Source organism: Aquarana catesbeiana, linkage group LG03 (genome assembly GCF_042186555.1).
Source record: "Aquarana catesbeiana isolate 2022-GZ linkage group LG03, ASM4218655v1, whole genome shotgun sequence".
In the NCBI taxonomy this organism is placed as follows: Eukaryota; Metazoa; Chordata; class Amphibia; order Anura; family Ranidae; genus Aquarana; species Aquarana catesbeiana.
The window spans coordinates 141,660,096-141,682,759 of NC_133326.1; the positions used below are offsets into that span (position 1 = coordinate 141,660,096).

Here is a 22,664-nt window from a genome sequence, read left to right on the forward strand (position 1 = left end):
GGGCAGCCTAACGCCGGTCTCCCTGCACGGACTCCAGGCTCATCTTGCTCCCCAACACAGCCAGCTTTCTTCTCCACCAAGGACTACCACACAGCTCTCAGCTCATTACAATCCACTTGTGAGTTCTATTTGTATTATATGGTATTTTACTTAATAAATTGTGCTAATCTATGCTGGTTTGCCACTTTCTTCCCTTCCCTTCCTATTTCATGTATAACGCCTGTGCTGAACAGCCAAGCTCCCGTGTTCAGAATGCAGTCGGACAGCTGCTTGGCACGGGACCGGGAAGATAGTGGAGGTCACTGGAACGGCGGTGTCTACTTCAGTTGTTTCCAGCTTCCACGGGCATCAGCCAGGTATAGTGCCTACATAGTTACCTTGTTCCAAGCTGAACCAATGTAATTATGTATGAAGTATCCATATCTGGAATTCTTCTTTAAAAACCACTTAACGACCGCCTATTGTATATATACGTTGGCATTTTAAAGATAGATATCTTGGGAATGGCAGCAGTTGCTGCCACAACTGAGGTATCCATCTTTTCAGTGGGTGGTTCTGTTTACGATAATAATGGCCTCTGCGACAGATTCGCGGCAAGATCACCGTTATCGGCAGCGGGAGAAGGACCCCCCCTCCCGCTTACCGGAGCCGTCGGTAGCGGCGGAGGCAATCGGGTCCTTCTCCTTCCTTGGTATGGAGACGAGTGAGGGGAAGATGGCCCCCACCCGTCTCCATACCATAGCAGGGCGGAAGCGACGTCAAAACATCACTTCCACCCATACGTCTTAAAGGGCCATTTTTTTGTTGTCATTTTTTCAAATGACAAATTTTTTTTTTTCTTTTTATTGTATTTAAGTCCAAATATGAGATCTGAGGACTTTTTAACCCCAGATCTCATACTGTCATGCTTTTTTCTATTACAAGGGATGTTTACATTCCTTGTAATAGGAATAAAAGTGACCCAATTTTTTTTTTTTTTTTTTAAACAGTTATAAAATCAATAAAATAAAGTAAAAATAAAAAAGAAAATTTTTTTTTTCAAAGCGGCCTATCCCGAAGAGCTCATGCGCAGAAGCGAACGCATACGTGGGCAGCACCCGCATATGAAAACGGTGTTCAAACCACACATGTGATATATCACCGCGATCGGTAGAGCGAGAGCAATCATTCTAGCCCTATATCTCCTCTGTAACTCAAAACATGCAACCTGTAGAATTTTTTAAACGTCGCCTATGGAGATTTTTAGGGGTAAAAGTATGACGCCATCCCACTAGCGGGCGCAATTTTGAAGCGAGACATGTTGGGTATAAATTTACTTGGCGTAACATTATCTTTCACAATATAAAAAAAAATTGGGCTAACTTTACTGTTGTCTTATTTTTTTAATTCAAAAACTGTAATTTTTTCCAAAAAAAGTGCGCTTGTAAGACTGCTGCGCAAATACGGTGTTACAAAAAGTATTGCAATGACCGCCATTTTATTCTCTAGAGTGTTAGAAAGAAGAAGTATTTTCTAGCAAAAAAACTTGTTTTTATCTTGTAAACATGAAAAACAGGCTTGGTCCTCAAGTGTTTTTTAATTGAGGCTAGGTTGTTTCTTTAGGGCTCAGGTTCACATAGAATTAAACCCTCACATAGACATTCCCTTTTCTAATAGTCAATGTCCCTAGTAGGCTTGTGGATTTTTTTTTCCAATGTACACCAATTTCTTTTGTGGCTTTAAAAGCCCAAGCATTGTATTCATCCTCAATCCTAGCTCCCTGGTGATGTGGACATCCCATGATGCCTTGCTCTTCATGCAGATATCCTGCCCTGCTGTATGTTGGGGTGACATATCTGTTCCTACTGAGGAAGCCACGCAGGGAAGGTTGCCACCCTAGGACTGGAAGCCACGAAACTCCTAGGATCACCTAGCAAGAAAAACAAAATCAAAGACTAATGAGGAGTATTAAATGACACAGCTGGAGCCGATGGAGTGTAGGCTGGACCTGGGGCTGAGATAACCTAACTGAAAGAGAGAACACACACATAATCCGGAATGCTGTATCATATCTTCTATAATATAGTAAGGTTAACAGAGGTATTGCATATAGTTGCTTCAGGCACTGGTACTGGTACTATAGTGTTGCAAGTTTATACAATTGCAATATAACACTCAGTAATGGTCCAATATTGCAGTGATATAACACTCAGTAATGACCCAGTATTGCAGTGATATAACACTCAGTAATAATACAGTATTACAGTGACAAGGCACTGCTGGAGGGGTGACAATTGTAGAAAATATTAGCGACATTCTATGACCCTGAAAAGAAGCCCAAATACTGTTCCGGGTACCAGATTGTCTGTAGAGAACAGAAGGCCTCCCTGCGCTGACCCTACTCGATCACGAACCTCTTCCTGGCAAAATAGGATCTCCGTCCCTGACCTATCCACTCGCTCAAAGTGCACCCTAATGGTGCAGCACCTTTGACGTCCCACATCAAGATGGCTGACAGAGGTCCCCAAACGTTGCAGCATCTAATCAAACAGCTACAACCTCTGTGACATCTACAGAGGCTGCAAAGGAACATTTTGCTCTTATAGTGAATGTGAAAAAGCATTTTTTTAATGCAGAAGGGACAAACTACAGTGTGTCTCTTCTGCATTAAAGCGGTTCTAAAGGCAAATAATTTTTTTTACCTTAATAGATTCTATTTTCTTGTGAAGTTCTGCTTTAAAGTGAAGTTCCACCCAAGAAAAAAAAATTCATTATTGCATGATGTGCATGAAATAATATAAAAAAAAATATTTGGAGAAAATTAAAAAAAATTTTTTTTTTTTACTTACCTCTTTTTGCCTGTTGCTATGCGGTCCATTGAAATCTTCCTCCTTCATCGCCTTGGCTCCTGACGTTACTCACTCGGCGCCTCCACTCGCTACTGCTCCTGGGAGATGTGTGTCATCATTTCCCAGGAGTCAGTGGGCAGTGCCGAGGGCTTCGTTGCCATCACAACGGGGTGGGCACTTCCACTACCGCAACCTGAGTAGTTGACGGCGCTGTGACGACAGAATGCGCATGCACGAGATCGGGAAGAGAACGGGTGGTGCATGCTGGCCCAGCATCAGCATCGTATCCCGGAACAGGATGCTTGTGGGCTTCACATGCCCACAAGCTAAATGAAAACGGCCAGAACACTGTTATCATAGTTCTTTTTACAGATGAAACCGGACATCGGGGGACACATTTTACAGAAGACGTAAGTGTTACAATGCCATTTGACCTGTTTGTGAAAGGTTAAAAAAAAATTATTGATTGTAGTTGGAACTTCGCTTTAAGTCCCCACAGTTGGCTTATAATTTTCAGGGGGAGGGGGGTAGCGGGTACCTAATTTTGACACTTACCCGCTCCCACTTCTGCTTGGATTGCCTAGGCCCCCCTCTCTTCTCCCGCAGCTATCTGGGACATGTCACAGGTCCCAGAATGCTGTGGGATTGTTTACAAGGCTCAGCATGACTTGCGCATGAGTAGTAAAAAGCCAACTGTGAAGCCGCAGCTTCCCACACTAAAGATGCTGGCGCTGGAAACCCACAGACTACTGAAAAACTAGCCCCTGTGAGGACAGCACTGGATATTTGGAGAGGTAAGTGTCCTTTTATAAAAAATGAGCAGCTACAGTATTTGTAGCTGCTGACTTTTAATTACATTTTCTAGAGTGAAGATCCGTCTTAAGGTAAAAAAAAAAAACATTCATATGGCTGTGCTTTCTCCCCCTAGACACTTACCTGACACCACTTTTAATCCAGCGCTCTCCGTGCTAGCAGACCCGCTCTTCTCTCTTCCTGCATTCTCAGGCTTTACTGAAAGCAGCGGGAGCCAATGGCTCACTCTGCTGTCAGTCAAATCCTGTGAGGGAGCGGGGGCGGGGGCGGGGCTGAGCCGCTCTGTGCATGTCTGTGGATGCACACAGCCCGGCTTGGGATCGAGCCTGCACGAGTGTCCCCATAGTAAGTTGAGCTGAGAATTTTCTTTGGTTTTGTTTGACATGCTTTCCCTTCCATGTGCTCCTTGCTGCAAAGACCAGTTATAGGTGGGAGCAGTGGCCATTTGTTTGTAGTGTTGGAATACTGGTGAGGGGACCCACTGGACACCTTTGCTATATACTGGGTGACCAATGTGCCCCTGTGCCTTTAAGGAGGGATGGGCTACCTCCAGGCTCACCTGCCCTCTGCCTATCCATTATAATGCATATGCCTCTACTATGGAGGCTCTCAAAATGTAGGCTTAGGACTGCAGATAATACCTTGGGTGCCGTGAAGTGGTTCTTTGCAAATGTGTGCAAATAAAACCCCTGTTTTTAAAGCATACTGTTAGACAGGATAATTCGGTTGGTCGCAGACTGGTTGGTAAATTGAGTTGAGAATTTTCTTTGGTTTTGTTTGACATGTGTCACCCTTCCATGTGCTTCTTGCTGCAAAGGCCAGTTATAGGTAGGGACAGTGGCCATTTGTTTGTACTGTTGGAATACTGGTGAGGAGACGCACTGGGCACCTTTGCTGCCACAGTGCTATCTGCTGGGTGTCCAGTGTGCCCCTGTGCCTTTAAGAAGGGTTGGGCTCCCTCTAGGCTCACCTGCCCTCTGCCTATCCATTATTCTACATGTGCTTCTACTATGGAGGCTCTCAAACTTTAGAGTTAGGACTGCAGATAATACTGTGGCCGTGAAGTGGCTTACAAATATTTTTACAAACGTGTGCAAACGTGTAGGACACTTTACGTTTCACAAGCGCCATATTGTCCCAATATTTTTGAATATTGGAGTCCAACACAACTCCACTTATCTCTTTGCACATATATATATGGAAGTGGCAACATGTACATTACACTGATAATAAATTTCACACTTACTCTTTACTATTCAAAAAATTTTTTGGGCGCCATTTTGTCCCAAAAATTTTTGAACCTTGGGGTTAATTTCTTTAAAATAAATTTTTTTGCACCTCTTTTTTCGCACAGCTCATCATAATAATTTTCTTCACTCATTTATTATACTCCAATTTGGATAACATTTTTACCCCGGTGAGTGGATGCACTTTATTCAGTAGTCTTTAAAGTAATGGTGTTTTTTTAAACTTTGGTCATCTCTAAATATATGATCTACTATGGTTTAGACTGTATTATGTTTTGATATTGGTGGAGCTTTTATGAATCGGAGCCATTTGGATTTAGGTCTAAATCTTGTGACATTTTTAACTGTTACTTAATATAGAGGGCAGCGCCGTTTTCATTCTCATTTCACTTACCTATTATGTAATTAGACCCCTAGGGGTACTAATTAGAGATTGGCAGCAGCTCTCATTCTGTCCTAAGCGCGGATCTATCTACTTATAACTACTGATGAGGACACTCTGCTGGGGACACTGATGATCGGGAGTCTCTGCTGGGGACACTGATGATGAGGAGACTCTAATGGGGGACACAGATATGGGGGAGACTCTGATGGGGAACACAGAGGTGTGGAAAGGCTCTGATGTGGACACAGATGTGTGGTAGGCTCTGATGGGGACACAGATGTGTGGAAAGGCTCTGATGGGGACACAATGTACAAGGAGACTCTGAAAGGGACACAGACGTGTGGAAGGCTCTGATGGGGACACTGATGATAAGGACACTCTGCTGGGGACACTGATGATGGGGACACTCTGCTGGGGACACTGATGATGGGGACACTGATGATGGGGCACTGCTGATGAGGACACTGATGATGGGGACACTGATGATGGGGGCACTCTGCTGGGGACACTGATGATGGGGGCACTGCTGATGGGGACACTGATGATGGGGACACTGATGATGGGGACAATGATGATGGGGGCACTGCTGATGAGGACACTGATGATGAGGACACTGATGATGGGGACACTGATCTGCTGGGGACACTGATGATGGGGAGACTCTGCTGGGGACACTGCTGATGGGGACACTCTGCTGGGGGCACTGATGATGGGGAGACTCTGCTGGGGACACTGATGATGAGGAGACTCTAATGGAGGACATAGATATGGGGGAGACTCTGATGGGGGACATAGAGGTGTGGAAAGGCTCTGATGGGGACACAGATGTGTGGAAGGCTCTGATGGGGACACAGATGTGTGGAAAGGCTCTGATGGGGACACAATTTGCAAGGAGACTCTGATGGGGACACAGATGTGTGGAAGGCTCTGATGGGGACACTCTGCTGGGGACACTGATGATGGGGCACTGCTGACAAGAACACAGATGATGGGGAGACTGATGATTGGGGCACTCTTCTGGGGACACTGATGATGGGGAGACTCTACTGGGGACACTCTGCTGGGGACACTGCTGATGGGGACACTCTGCTGGGGACACTGATGATCGGGAGACTCTGCTGGGGACACTGATGATGAGGAGACTCTAATGGAGGACACAGATATGGGGGAGACTCTGATGGGGGACACAGAGGTGTGGAAAGGCTCTGATGGGGACACAGATGTGTGGAAGGCTCTGATGGGGACACAGATGTGTGGAAAGGCTCTGATGGGGACACAACGTGCAGGAAGGCTCTGATGGGGACATTCTGCTGGGGACGCTGATGATAAGGACACTCTGCTGGGGACACTGATGATGGTGACACTCTGCTGGAGACAATGATGATGGGGACACTGATGATGGGGGCACTGTTGATGAGGACACTGATGATGGGGACACTAATGATGGAGGCACTCTGCTGGGGACACTAATGATGGGGAGACTGATGATGGGGAGATTCTGCTGGGGACATTGATAATGGGGAGACTCTGCTGGGGACACTGATGATGGGGAGACTCTGCTGGGGACACTGATGATGGGGAGACTGTGGTGGGGCCACTGATGATGGTGACACTCTGCTGGGGCACTGATGATGGGGAGACTCTGCTGATGACACTGATGATGGGGAGACTCTGCTGGGGATACTGATGATGAGGAGACTCTGCTAGGGACACTGATGATGGGGAGACTCTGCTGGGGGTAATGATGATGGGGACACTCTGCTGGGACACTGATGATGGTGACACTCTGCTGGGGACACTGATAATGGGAACACTCTGCTGGGGACACTGATAGTAAGGACACTCTGCTGGGGACACTGATGATGAGGGCACTGCTGACAAAGACACAGATGATGGGGACACTGATGATGGGAACACTGATGATGGGGGCACTCTGCTGGGGACACTGATAGTAAGGACACTTTGCTGGGGACACTGATGATGGGGGCACTGCTGACAAAGACACAGATGATGGGGACACTGATGATGGGGACACTGATAATGGGGGCACTCTGCTGGGGACACTGATGATGGGGAGACTCTGCTGGGGACACTGCTGGGGACACTGCTGAAGAGGACACTCTGCTGGGGACACTGATGATCGGGAGACTCTGCTGGGGACACTGATGATGAGGAGACTCTAATGGGGGACACAGATATGGGGGAGACTCTGATGGGGACACTGATGATGTGGGCACTGCTGACAAAGACACAGATGATGGGGACACTGATGATGGGAACACTGATGATGGGGGCACTCTGCTGGGGACACTGATAGTAAGGACACTTTGCTGGGGACACTGATGATGGGGGCACTGCTGACAAAGACACAGATGATGGGGACACTGATGATGGGGACACTGATAATGGGGGCACTCTGCTGGGGACACTGATGATGGGGAAACTCTGCTGGGGACACTGCTGATGAGGACACTCTGCTGGGGACACTGATGATCGGGAGACTCTGCTGGGGACACTGATGATGAGGAGACTCTAATGGGGGACACAGATATGGGGGAGACTCTGATGGGGGACACAGTGGTGTGGAAAGGCTCTGATGTGGACACAGATGTGTGGTAGGCTCTGATGGGGACACAGATGTGTGGAAAGGCTCTGATGGGGACACAATGTACAAGGAGACTCTGAAAGGGACACAGACGTGTGGAAGGCTCTGATGGGGACACTGATGATAAGGACACTCTGCTGGGGACACTGATGATGGGGACACTCTGCTGGGGACACTGATGATGGGGACACTGATGATGGGGCACTGCTGATGAGGACACTGATGATGGGGACACTGATGATGGGGGCACTCTGCTGGGGACACTGATGATGGGGGCACTGCTGATGAGGATACTGATGATGGGGACACTGATGATGGGGACAATGATGATGGGGGCACTGCTGATGAGGACACTGATGATGGGGACACTGATGATGGGGACACTGATGATGGGGACACTGATGATGGGGAGACTCTGCTGGGGACACTGCTGATGGGGACACTCTGCTGGGGGCACTGATGATGGGGAGACTCTGCTGGGGACACTGATGACGAGGAGACTCTAATGGAGGACACAGATATGGGGGAGACTCTGATGGGGACACAGATGTGTGGAAGGCTCTGATGGGGACACAGATGTGTGGAAAGGCTCTGATGGGGAAACAATTTGCAAGGAGACTCTGATGGGGACACAGATGTGTGGAAGGCTCTGATGGGGACACTCTGCTGGGGACACTGATGATGGGGCACTGCTGACAAGGACACAGATGATGGGGAGGCTGATGATTGGGGCACTCTTCTGGGGACACTGATGATGGGGAGACTCTACTGGGGACACTCTGCTGGGGACACTGCTGATGGGGACACTCTGCTGGGGACACTGATGATTGGGAGACTCTGCTGGGGACACTGATGATGAGAAGACTCTAATGGAGGACACAGATATGGGGGAGACTCTGATGGGGGGACACAGAGGTGTGGAAAGGCTCTGATGGGGACACAGATGTGTGGAAGGCTCTGATGGGGACACAGATGTGTGGAAAGGCACTGATGGGGACACAACGTGCAGGAAGGCTCTGATGGGGACACTCTGCTGGGGACGATGATGATAAGGACACTCTGCTGGGGACACTGATGATGGTGACACTCTGCTGGAGACAATGATGATGGGGACACTGATGATGGGGGCACTGTTGATGAGGACACTGATGATGGAGACACTAATGATGGAGGCACTCTGCTGGGGACACTAATGATGGGGAGACTGAGGATGGGGAGATTCTGCTGGGGACATTGATAATGGGGAGACTCTGCTGGGGACACTGATGATGGGGAGACTCTGCTGGGGACACTGATGATGAGGAGACTCTAATGGAGGACACAGATATGGGGGAGACTCTGATGGGGGACACAGAGGTGTAGAAAGGCTCTGATGGGGACACAGATGTGTGGAAGGCTCTGATGGGGACACAGATGTGTGGAAAGGCTCTGATGGGGACATAACGTGCAGGAAGGCTCTGATGGGGACACTCTGCTGGGGACACTGATGATAAGGACACTCTGCTGGGGACACTGATGATGGTGACACTCTGCTGGAGACAATGATGATGGGGACACTGATGATGGGGGCACTGTTGATGAGGACACTGATGATGGGGACACTAATGATGGAGGCACTCTGCTGGGGACACTAATGATGGGAAGACTAATGATGGGGAGATTCTGCTGGGGACATTGATAATGGGGAGACTCTGCTGGGGACACTGATGATGGGGACACTCTGCGGGGGACACTGATGATGGAGACACTCTGCTGGGGACACTGCTGATTGGGACACTCTGCTAGGGACACTGATGATGGGGAGACTATGCTGGGGACACTAATGATAAGGAGACTCTAATGGGGGACACAGATATGGGGGAGACTCTGATGGGGACACAGATGTGTGGAAAGGCTCTAATGGGGACACAATGTGCAAGGAGACTCTGATGGGGACACAGACATGTGGAAGGCTCTGATGGGGACAAAGAGGTGTGGAAGGCTCTGATGGGGACACAGAGGTGTGGAAGGCTCTGATGGGGACACTCTACTGGGGACACTGATGATAAGGACACTCTGCTGGTGACACTGATGATGGGGGCACTGCTGATGGGGAGACTGATGATGGGGGTACTGATGATGGGGGCACTGCTGATGAGGACACTGATGATGGGGACACTGATGATGGGGGCACTCTGCTGGGGACACTGATGGTAAGGACACTCTGCTGGGGACACTGATGATGGGGACACTGATGATGGGGACACTGATGATGGGGACACTAATGATGGGGCACTCTGCTGGGGAGACTGATGATGGGGAGACTTTGCTGGGGACACTGATAATGGGGAGACTCTGCTGGGGACACTGATGATGGGGACACTCTGCTGGGGACACTGATGATGGGGACACTCTGCTAGGGACACTGATGATGGGGAGACTCTGCTGGGGACACTGATGATGAGAAGACTCTAATGGCGGACACAGATATGGGGAGACTCTGATGGGGGACACAGAGGTGGGGAAAGGCTCTGATGGGGACACAGATGTGTGGAAAAGCTCTAATGGGGACACAATGTGCAAGGAGACTCTGATGGGGACACAGACGTGTGGAAGGCTCTGATGGTGACACAGAGGTGTGGAAGGCTCTGATGGGGACACAGAGGTGTGGAAGGCTCTGATGGGGACACAGAAATGTGGAAGGCTCTGATGGGGACACAGAAGTGTGGAAGGCTCTGATGGGGACACAGAGGTATGGAAGGCTCTGATGGGGACACAGATGTGTGGAAGGCTCTGATGGGGACACAGACGTGTGAAAAGGCTCTGATGGGGACACAGACATGTGGAAGGCTCTGATGAGGACACAGACGTGTGGAAAGGCTCTGATAAGGACACAGACGGGTAGAGGCATCTGATGATGACACAGAGGTGTGGAAGGCTCTGATGGAGACGAAACGTGTAAGGCAGGGCTACGCACTTACATCACTTCCGGTACAGAGACAGGGAGCCTGGAACACAGCTGGACCACACGCTGCGAGGCGGCTTTTCCTGGATAACGATTGTACATACGCTGTAGTGTTTTTGTAGCTTTTATCCCTGACATAGGGAATTTTTTTGTGTTTTTATATTATTTTAAATAAAAGCTTTTTTATCTAAAATACTACACTATGGGGGTTTGATCTCTTCCAATGAGGACTTATCCCTGAGGATCCCCTTTCTGGACATGGTGGCAGGGGTTGTGATGTGCGGCTGACAGATCCGGACGTCCTGTCTAAGTGGAAGCACGGGCCATTGACAGAGGGACCACAGAAGACCATCCATGAGGAGTAGCTATGATGTTCCATATTGCCTGTCACCCCTGTAGGGGTATAAGGAGCTGGTGAGTGGGGAGCCATAGGGGGAGCACAGAAGTCACCGGTCAAATTGAGCACAAGAGTCACCAGACTGTTTGAACTTTAAAATATTTTGTCATTTTTTGGAGCTGCACTAATTTTTTTTTTTTAATTACTATATTTTTTTATTACTATATATTTTTTTGACACTTTATCATTATCTATTATATTTTATATTTTTGCTGGATGATTTGTTTTTTGATATCCACATATTGGACTTGATATGATGCACATTTTTTAATAAGATTGGCACAATATTGCATATATGCCTAGCACTGTATATAACTATATATCACCGAGTTTTACACTTTGTTATTTATGGTTTTATGGTATAATTGATTAATTTTGCAGCAGTGATTGATTTGTTTGGATATAGTTACAAGATAGGGGGGTTATCACTTAATGTGCATATCATTATAGTGGTTTGGTAGCACTGTTGCTGCACAAACAGATTATTTTACTACCCAGTAGGGAGCGCCATTCACCTCATTTTTTACTTTCTTTATACATAATTGCCCTCTAGGTGGTTATCAGGGGAGGCTGTATACCTACTTCTCTCTCTTTTTTAGTCCTAAGTGCAGAGCTTCTGTTTTCTTTTACATATTATCAAGGGATGGTGGCAATCTACATGTGTGGCCTTATGAATCACTAAAATTACCGGGGACACAGAGGTGTGGAAGGCTCTGATGGGGACACAGACGTGTGGAAGGCTCAGATTGGGACACAGACGTTTGGAAGGCTCTGGTGGGGACACAGAGGTGTGGAAGGCTCTGATGGGGACACAGACGTGTGGAAAGGCTCTGATGGGGACACAGACGTGTGGAAGGCTCTGATGGGGACACAAACGTGTGGAGGGCTCTGATGGGGACACAGACGTGTGGAAGGCTCAGATGGGGACCCAGACCTTTGGAAGGCTCTGATGGGGACACAGACGTGTGGAAGGTTCAGATGGGGACACAGACCTTTAAAAGGCTCAGATGGGGACACAGACGTGTGGAAAGGCTCTAATGGGGACACAGACGTGTGGAAGGCTCAGATGGGGACACAGACCTTTGGAAGGCTCTGATGGGGACACAGACGTGTGGAAGGCTCTGATGGGGACACAGATGTGTGGAAGGCTCAGATGGGGATACAGACCTTTGGAAGGCTCAGATGGGGACACAGAGGTGTGGAAGGCTCTGATGGGGACCCAGAGGTGTGGAAGGCTCTGATGGGGACACAGACGTGTGGAAGGCTCTGATGGGGACACAGACGTGTGGAAGGCTCTGATGGGGACACAGACGTCCGGAAGGCTCAGATGGAGACACAGACGTTTGGAAGGCTCTGAAGGGAACACAGACGCGTGGAAGGCTCTGATGGGGACACAGATGTGTGGAAGGCTCTGATGGGGACACAGACGTGTGGAAGGCTCTGATGGGGACACAGACGTTTGGAAGGACCTGAAGGGGACACAGATGTGTGGAAGGCTCTGAAGGGGACACAGACGTTTGGAAGGCTCTGGTGGGGACACAGACGTGTGGAAGGCTCTGATGGAGACACAGACGTGTGGAAAGGCTCTGATGGGGACACAGACGTGTGGAAAGCTCTGATGGGGACACAGACGTGTGGAAGGCTCTGATGGGGACACAAACGTGTGGAGGGCTCTGATGGGGACACAGACGTGTGGAAGGCTCAGATGGGGACCCAGACCTTTGGAAGGCTCTGATGGGGACACAGACGTGTGGAAGGCTCAGATGGGGACACAGACCTTTAAAAGGCTCTGATGGGGACACAGACGTGTGGAAAGGCTCTGATGGGGACACAGACGTGTGGAAGGCTCAGATGGGGACACAGACCTTTGGAAGGCTCTGATGGGGACACAGACGTGTGGAAAGGCTCAGATGGAGACACAGACCTTTAATAGGCTCTGATGGGGACACAGACGTGTGGAAGGCTCTGATGGGGACACAGATGTGTGGAAGGCTCAGATGGGGATACAGACCTTTGGAAGGCTCAGATGGGGACACAGAGGTGTGGAAGGCTCTGATGGGGACCCAGAGGTGTGGAAGGCTCTGATGGGGACACAGATGTGTGGAAGGCTCTGATGGGGACACAGACGTCCAGAAGGCTCAGATGGAGACACAGACGTTTGGAAGGCTCTGAAGGGAACACAGACGCGTGGAAGGCTCTGATGGGGACACAGATGTGTGGAAGGCTCTGATGGGGACACAGACGTGTGGAAGGCTCTGATGGGGACACAGACTTTTCGAAGGACCTGAAGGGGACACAGATGTGTGGAAGGCTCTGAAGGGGACACAGACGTTTGGAAGGCTCTGGTTCGGACACAGACGTGTGGAAGGCTCTGATGGAGACACAGACGTGTGGAAAGGCTCTGATGGGGACACAGACGTGTGGAAAGCTCTGATGGGGACACAGACGTTTGGAAGGCTCTGATGGGGACACAAACGTGTGGAGGGCTCTGATGGGGACACAGACGTGTGGAAGGCTGAGATGGGGACCCAGACCTTTGGAAGGCTCTGATGGGGACACAGACGTGTGGAAGGCTCAGATGGGGACACAGATCTTTAAAAGGCTCTGATGGGGACACAGACGTGTGGACAGGCTCTGATGGGGACACAGACGTGTGTAAGGCTCAGATGGGGACACAGACCTTTGGAAGGCTCTGATGGGGACACAGAAGTGTGGAAAGGCTCAGATGGAGACACAGACCTTTAAAAGGCTCTGTTGGGGACACAGACGTGTGGAAGGCTCTGATGGGGACACAGACGTGTGGAAGGCTCAGATGGGGATACAGACCTTTGGAAGGCTCAGATGGGGACACAGAGGTGTGGAAGGCTCTGATGGGGACACAGACGTGTGGAAGGCTCTGATGGGGACACAGATGTGTGGAAGGCTCTGATGGGGACACAGACGTTCGGAAGGCTCAGATGGAGACACAGACGTTTAGAAGGCTCTGAAGGGGACACAGACGTGTGGAAGGCTCTGATGGGGACACAGACGTGTGGAAGGCTCTGATGGGGACACAGACGTTTGGAAGGACCTGAAGGGGACACAGACGTTTGGAAGGACCTGAAGGGGACACAGACGTGTGGAAGGCTCTGATGGGGACACAGATGCTTGGAAGGCTCTGATGGGGACACAGATGCTTGGAAGGCTCTGAAGGGGACACAAAGGTGTGGAAGGCTCTGATGGGGACACAGAGGTGTGGAAGGCTCTGATGGGGACACAGAGGTGTGGAATGCTCTGATGGGGACACAGACATGTGAAAAGGCTCTGATGGGGACACAGGCCTGTGGAAGGCTCTGATGAGGACACAGACGTATGGAAAGGCTCTGATAGGGACACAGACGTGTGGAAGGCTCTGATGGGGACACAGAAGTTTGGAAGGACCTGAAGGGGACACAGACGTGTGGAAGGCTCTGAAGGGGACACAGACGTGTGGAAGGCTCTGAAGGGGACACAGATGTGTGGAAGGCTCTGACGAGGACACAGACGTTTGGAAGGCTCTGAAGGGGACACAGAGGTGTGGAAGGCTCTGATGGGGACACAGAGGTGTGGAAGGCTCTGATGGGGTCACAGATGTGTGGAAGGCTCTGATGGGGACACAGACGTGTGGAAAGGCTCTGATTGGGAACACAGGCGTGTGGAAGGCTCTGATGAGGACACAGATGTGTGGAAAGGCTCTGATAGGGACACAGATGTGTGGAAGGCTCTGATGGGGACACAGACGTGTGGAAGGCTCTGATGGTGACACAGAGGTTTGGAAGGCTCTGAAGGGGACACAGACGTGTGGAAGGCTCTGATGGGGACACAGACGTGTGGAAGGCTCTGATGGTGACACAGACGTTTGGAAGGCTCTGAAGGGGACACAGACGTGTGGAAGGCTCTGATGGGGACACAGACGTTTGGAAGGACCTGAAGGGGACACAAACGTGTGGAAGGCTCTGAAGGGGGCACAGACGTGTGGAAGGCTCTGATGGGGACACAGATGCTTGGAAGGCTCTGAAGGGGACACAAAGGTGTGGAAGGGTCGGATGGGGACACAGAGGTGTGGAAGGCTCTGATGGGGACACAGAGGTGTGGAAGGCTCTGATGGGGACACAGAGGTGTGGAATGCTCTGATGGGGACACAGACATGTGAAAAGGCTCTGATGGGGACACAGGTGTGTGGAAGGCTCTGATGAGGACACAGACGTGTGGAAAGGCTCTGATAGGGACACAGACGTGTGGAAGGCTCTGATGGGGACACAGAAGTTTGGAAGGACCTGAAGGGGACACAGACGTGTGAAAGGCTCTGAAGGGGACACAGACGTGTGGAAGGCTCTGAAGAGGACACAGACGTGTGGAAGGCTCTGACGAGGACACAGACGTTTGGACGGCTCTGAAGGGGACACAGAGGTGTGGAAGGCTCTGATGGGGACACAGAGGTGTGGAAGGCTCAGATGGGGACACAGACGTTTGGAAGGCTCTGGTGGGGACACAGAGGTGTGGAAGGCTCTGATGGGGACACAGAGGTGTGGAAAGGCTCTGGTAGGGACACAGATGTGCAAAAACGATCCATATAAAATATATTCATTTATTTAAATGTTAATCATTCGTTTATACAGAACTGATTTTTTTTTCAGTCCCACAATACTTGTAAAATCTACAATGTGGCCCTCGTTTTGAAAAGTTTGGAGACCCCTGATCTAAGGGATTGAGGTCATAAGAAGGAGCATTTTTTTGGCACCAAAACGTTGATAATAAAGCTGAAAATAACTAACCTGGGCAAATAGCAGTCAGTCTGAAACTAAAAGAAGGCCTGGCTTCCATGGAGATCAAATACCTGACAATAATTTATCTGCTTTTTATGTTTCCTTAAAAGGCCTGCCCATTGCATGTATTTACACTGAAACATTGCCATTCTTATCACATAGTCCATTCATTTATGTACACAGCCGCCCATACACTAACCAGTAACGAGAGCTGGCCTGTGCCACTATTACACACCTCACACCCATCCCCAACTGCTAATAAAGATCATTGAAACTGTAAAGCCCCACCCCCTGACAGTCATCCTCATCACTAGCACCGCAAGGCCTATCGGGTATTGTAGTCAGTTTTCCCCTCTCCGCATACACGGGACACGAGCGCGCACTACATTTCCCGTCATGCCGCTGCGGGTAGGGAGCCGCGCGCACAGCATGCAGAGCCTTGTAGTCCCTTCCTGTCGCGCATGTCTGCGCCCACACTAACGAGGGAACTACACTTCCCATGACGCACTACGAGAGAGGGGCGGGCCGAGGCGCACGGGGCGGGGGGCGTACCCAGCGGCTGCCGGCAGCGTGCTAGTGTTTGTGTGCATCAGGAGGCATTTGAGGCTCCCGCATCAGAACTCGCCATGTCCGTACAGCTGGTCACCGCGAAGATAGCAGACGTGGAGCTGAAGGAGGACAAGCCGAGCGACGGGGCCCCGCTGGTCTCCGCTGCCATGGCCGAACCGGACAACAACTCGGCCGCCCCTCCGCTCAGCCAGGCGATCAAGGGGCTTCCCGCCTCCGCTATGAAGAGAAGTGAACCGGCGCAGCGCCCGAGGGAGGTGGGAGAAGGCGCTGGGAGCCCGGAGGGCGCAGTCAGTGAGGCTCCAAGGACCGTGAAGAAGGTAATGTTCCCCGGCTCCCCCGGTACCTGTCCGCTGACGTCAGCCGTGTGTGTGTCAATGTCACCCCATCCTCTCCCCCGGTGTAGTGGGCCCCATCTTCTCTAATGGGGGCCGGGGGACTATTTTTCCTCCATCCTCCTGCGGCGGGAGAGGACGGCGCAGTTGCTATGGAGTGATGTGCTCACAGGTGAGCGCCGACCCTCTCCCGCAGATCACTCCATCGCTGCCTTCTGGCCTCCTATTGGTCCAGGGCCAGCCCACCTCCCATTGGTTCAGGCTGTCATGGTTGTACAGGAAAATGTAGTAAGGAGAGATGCAGAGTGAATGTCAGTGTATGTGTCAGAGCACACTGGTGACCTTGAGATGTCCTGCCTGTACCCAGCACCATTACAGGGGTATACACTGACATAAGGGGGTGACCGCTCCAGGGATGTTATCTTCTCATTCACATCATCAGCATCCTCTGCCTCAGATCTTTTCAATAAAGAATGCCTAGGCATTGGTCATGTGACCAGGCAATGGACCGCTGCATGATTGGTTATTACAGGTAAATGTCAGGAGTTGAACTGTCATTGGTGCTTGCTTTTCACACTGGTTCACTTCAAAGCTGCCAGTAAAATAGGAGCGTTTTTGCTGTGTTTTTGCACCGTGTGGCTTTTAAAGGACATGTGACTCAAAAACGCTTAGTGGGGGCGTTTTTGTTGAAGTTCCCATTCATTTCAGTAGGGAGCAGCATTTTTGGGGCAGTTTTTTTTAACTCTCCAAATCTGCTGCAAGCAGGAATCTTTTATATTGCAACGGAAGTGCACCACCCCAGTGTAAACACATTCCTAGACGTAATGGTCCCTTTCACATGGGCACCTCCGTCTTAACGGAATCTGATTGCTTAGCGGGGGATCGATCCACTGGTCCCCGCTGAGCAGGTGGATGACCGTTCCTGGCCTCTCCGCTGAGCCTCCTCTATGGGGTAATTGGCTGGAAACGCACCGCCTGTCCGTGTTCATCTGATCCACCAGACAGATGGGGAAATAGGACCACCACCTGTCTGGACTTTGGGGCTACGATCGTGTAGCATCAAGTGTCAGCAGACATGTGTCCACTGACACCCGCAGCTCCATAGGGGACTCCGCAAGGTCCGATCAGGTCAGTTTTTTTTTTTTTTAGGCAGAAAGCGACCTAAATGAAAGCATTTTTCTAGAGCTTTTCAGGCACTTTTTAAAGAACAAAAGTGCTTGGAAAAACCCAGTGTGAAAGGAGCCTTAGAGTGTTTGTAGGCCTAGGTTCACGTTGGAGGGATTTATTTATTTATTTTTTTCCATGTGATTTGAGAGATCAAATTGCATGACAAGTCGCAGCCTATTGGAGGCAATGACACTGTTTCAACCGGTGTGACTTCGCACCAATTTGCAAAAGTAGTTCCTGCACTAGTTTTGCCGATTTTCAGGTGCAACTTCAATAGAAATCTGTGCATGAAGCCACACAGATGTCTATCAAGTAGCACCGGAAATCGTGCTGACCTTGCTACTTTGAAATCTCGCTACCTCAAGTGAAGTGGGCGCGATTTCAAAGTAGCATCAATGTGAACCAAGGCTAAAGTCTGTGGTGTTTTAATTAAAAAAAAAATAAATAAATAAACATGATATACTTACCTGCTCTGTGCAATGGTGGTGCACAGAGCACCCTGATCCTGTGCTCAGGTCCCCCGCCAGTGCGCCTCTTTTGAGTACCCCATAGCAAAACTCTTTCTATGGGGGGCACTCATACGGGCTCGCTCCCGAGCTGGGCTGCCTGCATCTATAGACACAGTGTAGCTCAGCCCCATTCTCTGCTCACTGGATTGGACTAACCGCAGCAGGAACCAATGGCCCCCACTGCCTCAGCAAAGGCTGTGCGGTAAGGGAGAGGCCAGATGCAGCCATGCACAGCGGTACAGGGCTCAGGTGAGTGTTGGGGGGGTAGCAAATGCTAAAACATTTTTTACTTTGATGCAGGGAATGTATTAAGGGAAGAAAAAGTTATAACTTTGGAACCATCTTAAAGCAGAGTTCCAGTCCCCCATACACTAAAAAAAAAAAAAAAAAAAAAAGACCTGCTTTGTATTTGTCCAAAAATGTACATTAACATTTGCATCATGTCATATGTTGTGTTGCACGTATACGTTCTTGAAAAATAGTTTTTTACTTCCAGATCTCAGAAGCAGGCAGGTTCCATTTTAGCTGTGGGTATCTGAAGCCCTCCTTTCTTCATTTCTGGGATTTACGTGCCGCTGGCTACCCAGCATGCACCTCCTGATCTTGCGCATGCGGAGTAATGCCGCTGCTTTCCCTATTGAGAGGTTGCCAACGCAAGATTTCGTCAGGCGATTCTCAAGGGCTCCTGGGATACATGACGCCGCTATCCCAGGACCCCTTTGCGAAATAATAAGAAAAAAAATTGCATTGGTAAAAGGATGAGCTAAATTCATACCAGAGAGAGTGCTGAAGATGGGTGGAACATTGCTTTAAAATGTTACTAAACCTGTATTTACTATATCTGGTCTCCCACAGTACACAACTTGGAAATGCAGCTACTTTAGTAAATATAAACCGGTAAATACTTTTTTAAATCGGCAATTAGAGCAGTCTTGTAACCTCCATTAGTGTCTGGTTAAAGCTTGTAGGAGGAGTTCTCATTCTCCCCCGAATGACCTATGAGGCTGCAGGACCCCTGACCCTCTGTCTGGACAGTGCTGATTGGTCCTCCGCCGATCACATGCACTAGAGGTCGGCCAATAGTTGGCATTTTTTAGTTAATCGGCATCGGCCGCTTGTGCTGATAAAAAAGGCTGATTTAAAACTTCAGCACAACTTGCAAATTACTTCTGTAGTAGAAGTCAATGCAAGTTGCCTGAAGTCTTCCCATGGAGAGTTGTCTTTCCTATCTGGGCAGCCTGCCAAGTCTGAGAAAAGAAGCTAAGAAATACAATGTTTCTACTTATCAATGAACTGAACATCTGTGTGTAGGAAGTTCTCAGTTTAACCATTTAAAGACTAAATCTTTTCTGGCACTTGTTGCTTACAAGTAAAAATCCTGTATTTTCTGCTAGAAAATCACTTAGAACCCCCAAACATAAAATATATATATAATTTTTTTAGCAGAGACCCTAGGGAATAAAATAGCGGTTATAATTTATGTCACATGGCATTTGCACAGCGGTCTTTCAAATGCTATTTTTTTGGAAAAATACACTTTTGAATTTAAAAAAAAAAAAACAAAACGTAACGTTTGCCCATTTTTTTCTTCCAAAAGTTTTGATTACCTGTTTTTGTGTATTTTAATATTTAAGATATAGTGTTTTTTTTTTTATCTAAATTATACATACAAGTGAACTGATTGGAGGTTTGTTTTGTTTAATGTTTAAATGTAAGAAATTTTCTGTATCACTTATTACTTTAGGCTGCTTTCACACTGGAGCTGGCGGGCGTTGATGGTAAAACGCTGCTAGTTTTAGCGGCGCTATTCGGCTGCTAGCAGGGCGCTTATAACACAGCTAGCGGCCGATTAGGGGGTTAAATGTGCCCGTGTAGTGCCGAAGCGCTTTGCAGGCGCTTTGGCTGCAGTACCCATTCATTTCATTGGGCAGGAGTGGTGGAGGAGCGGTATACACCGCTCCAAAGATGCTGCTTGCAGGACTTTTTTTTTTTTAACATCCTGCCAGCGCATTGCCCCAGTGTGAAAGCACTCGGGCTTTCACACTGAGACTGCAGGGGAGCCATTTTGCAGACACTTTACTGGCCCTACTTTTAGCCCAAAAGTGCCTGAAAAAACTCCCCAGTGTGAAAGGGGTCTGTTAGATTTTGAGATGAAGGGGAAAAAAAAATTAAATCGGCCCAAAAAATAAAATCGGGCCAAAAAAAAAAATCGCCCTCCGCCGCTTACCGGAGCCGTCGGTAGCGGCGGAGGCGATCGGGTCCTTTCCCTTCCTCAGTATGGAGACGAGTGAGGCGAAGAATGCACCCACCCGTCTCCATACTATAGGACGGCCGGAGCGACGTCATGACGTCAGCTCCGCCCACTTCTCTTAAAGGCACATTTTTTTTTTTTGTAATTTTTTTTTTTAAACGACTTTTTTTTTTTTTTTTTGCATTAAAGTCTAAATATGAGATCTGAGGTCTTTTTGACCCCAGATCTCATATTGAAGAGGACCTGTCATGCTTTTTTCTATTACAAGGGATGTTTACATTCCTTGTAATAGGAATAAAAGTGATCCAATTTTTTTTTTTTTTTTTTTAACAGTGAAAAAATAAATAAAATAAAGTAAAATAAATAATAATAAAAAAAAAATTTTTTTTAAAGCGCCCTGTCCCGACGAGCTCGCGCGCAGAAGCGAACGCATACGTTCGTAGCGCCTGCATATGAAAACCGTGGTCAAACCACACATGTGAGGTGTCGCTGCGATCAGTAGAGCGAGAGCAATAATTCTAGCCCTAGACCTCCTCTGTAATGCAAAACATGCAACCTGTAGAATTTTTTTAAACGTCGCCTATGGAGATTTTTAAGGGTAAAAGTTTGACGCCATTCCACGAGCGGGCGCAATTTTGAAGCGTGACATGTTGGGTATCAATTTACTTGGCGTAACATTATATTTCACAATATAAAAAAAAATTGGGCTAACTTTACTGTTGTGTCCCCCCCCCCCCCCCCCCGAAAGGTGCCAATTGTGACACCGGGGGGGGGGGGGGGGGGGAGGCTTCCGAAAAGTGGAGGTTCAATTTTTGTGTGAACCTCTGCTTGTGGTTAAACTTCCCCCACTAAAATTCATTCCTTTGATCTAAGGGCCCTTTCACACTGGGGCGGGCGTCGGCGGTAAAGCGTCGCTATTGTAAGCAGCGTTTTACCATCTGTATGCGGCCACTAGCAGAGGCGCTTTGCCGGCGGTATAGCTGCGACGTCCCATTGATTTCAATGGGCAGGAGCGGTATACACTCCGCTCCTTCACCGCTCCGAAGATGCTGCTAGCAGGACTTTTTTTACCGTCCTGCCAGCGCACCGATCCAGTGTGAAAGCCGTGGCACTTTTGGGTCGGTTTGCAGGCACTATTTATTAGCACAATAGTGCCTGCAAACCGCCCCAGTGTGAAAGGACCCTAAAGGACTAAACATTCCAATGTTTATAGTTCTGTAGCTGAGGAATGTTGTGATACTTAGCAGCCTGCCTGGGTTTTTTTTTTTTTTTTTTTTTTTTTTGTGACAGCCGTCTGCTTCAGCACAGAATTCTCTGCGTAGAATAACGATTCTTAACAATTAATCGTGCAGCTCTAGTGTGAAGTGTTTCTAAACCCTCAGCATAAAAATATGCCTTACCTTTTACTTTTTTTTTTTTTTTTTTTTTTTTTTTAACTTAAGTGTGCATTAGCCTTTATTAACCTTTTTGTTCAGTTGTCAGGACTGAAGGAAATATCTGGGACTTCTGGGTATGGAGAAGCATGTGACCCACTCCATGTAATGGCTGGTGATTGTCCCAGCGTCGTTGCATGGGGTGAGAAGAATACGAAGTATTGTATCAGCATGAACTAGAGCAAACACTGCCATCTGCCTTCACTTTAAATGGCAGGTGAGGGGAAGGTATGTGCAGCTTTAGTGATGGCAGAATTAGTGTGAACCTGTTGCATTGCCCTGCATTAAGAGCACCTTTTAAAATGTAATTTAAACTCCTGCTTTGTTTTGAAGTGGATTTACTACCGAACATTAGTAATATTTATTTAAAAATGTCCTCTGCTGCCAAGATGTCTATAC

The 22,664-nt window shown here is 48.7% G+C and overlaps 1 protein-coding gene across 4 annotated transcripts in view; it reads left to right on the forward strand.

Annotated features, from left to right (window-relative positions):
- Positions 1-16,510: 16,510 nt before the first annotated feature.
- AHCYL2 (adenosylhomocysteinase like 2) overlaps positions 16,511-22,664 on the forward strand; it is a 146,627-nt gene continuing 140,473 nt past the window's right edge. For all 4 annotated transcript variants that reach the window (XM_073619343.1, XM_073619345.1, XM_073619344.1 and 1 more), the window contains exon 1: positions 16,511-16,890. In XM_073619343.1, coding sequence (XP_073475444.1) covers positions 16,630-16,890 — 261 coding nt within the window. In that variant the 5' untranslated portion in view covers positions 16,511-16,629. The remainder of the gene's footprint in view (positions 16,891-22,664) is intronic.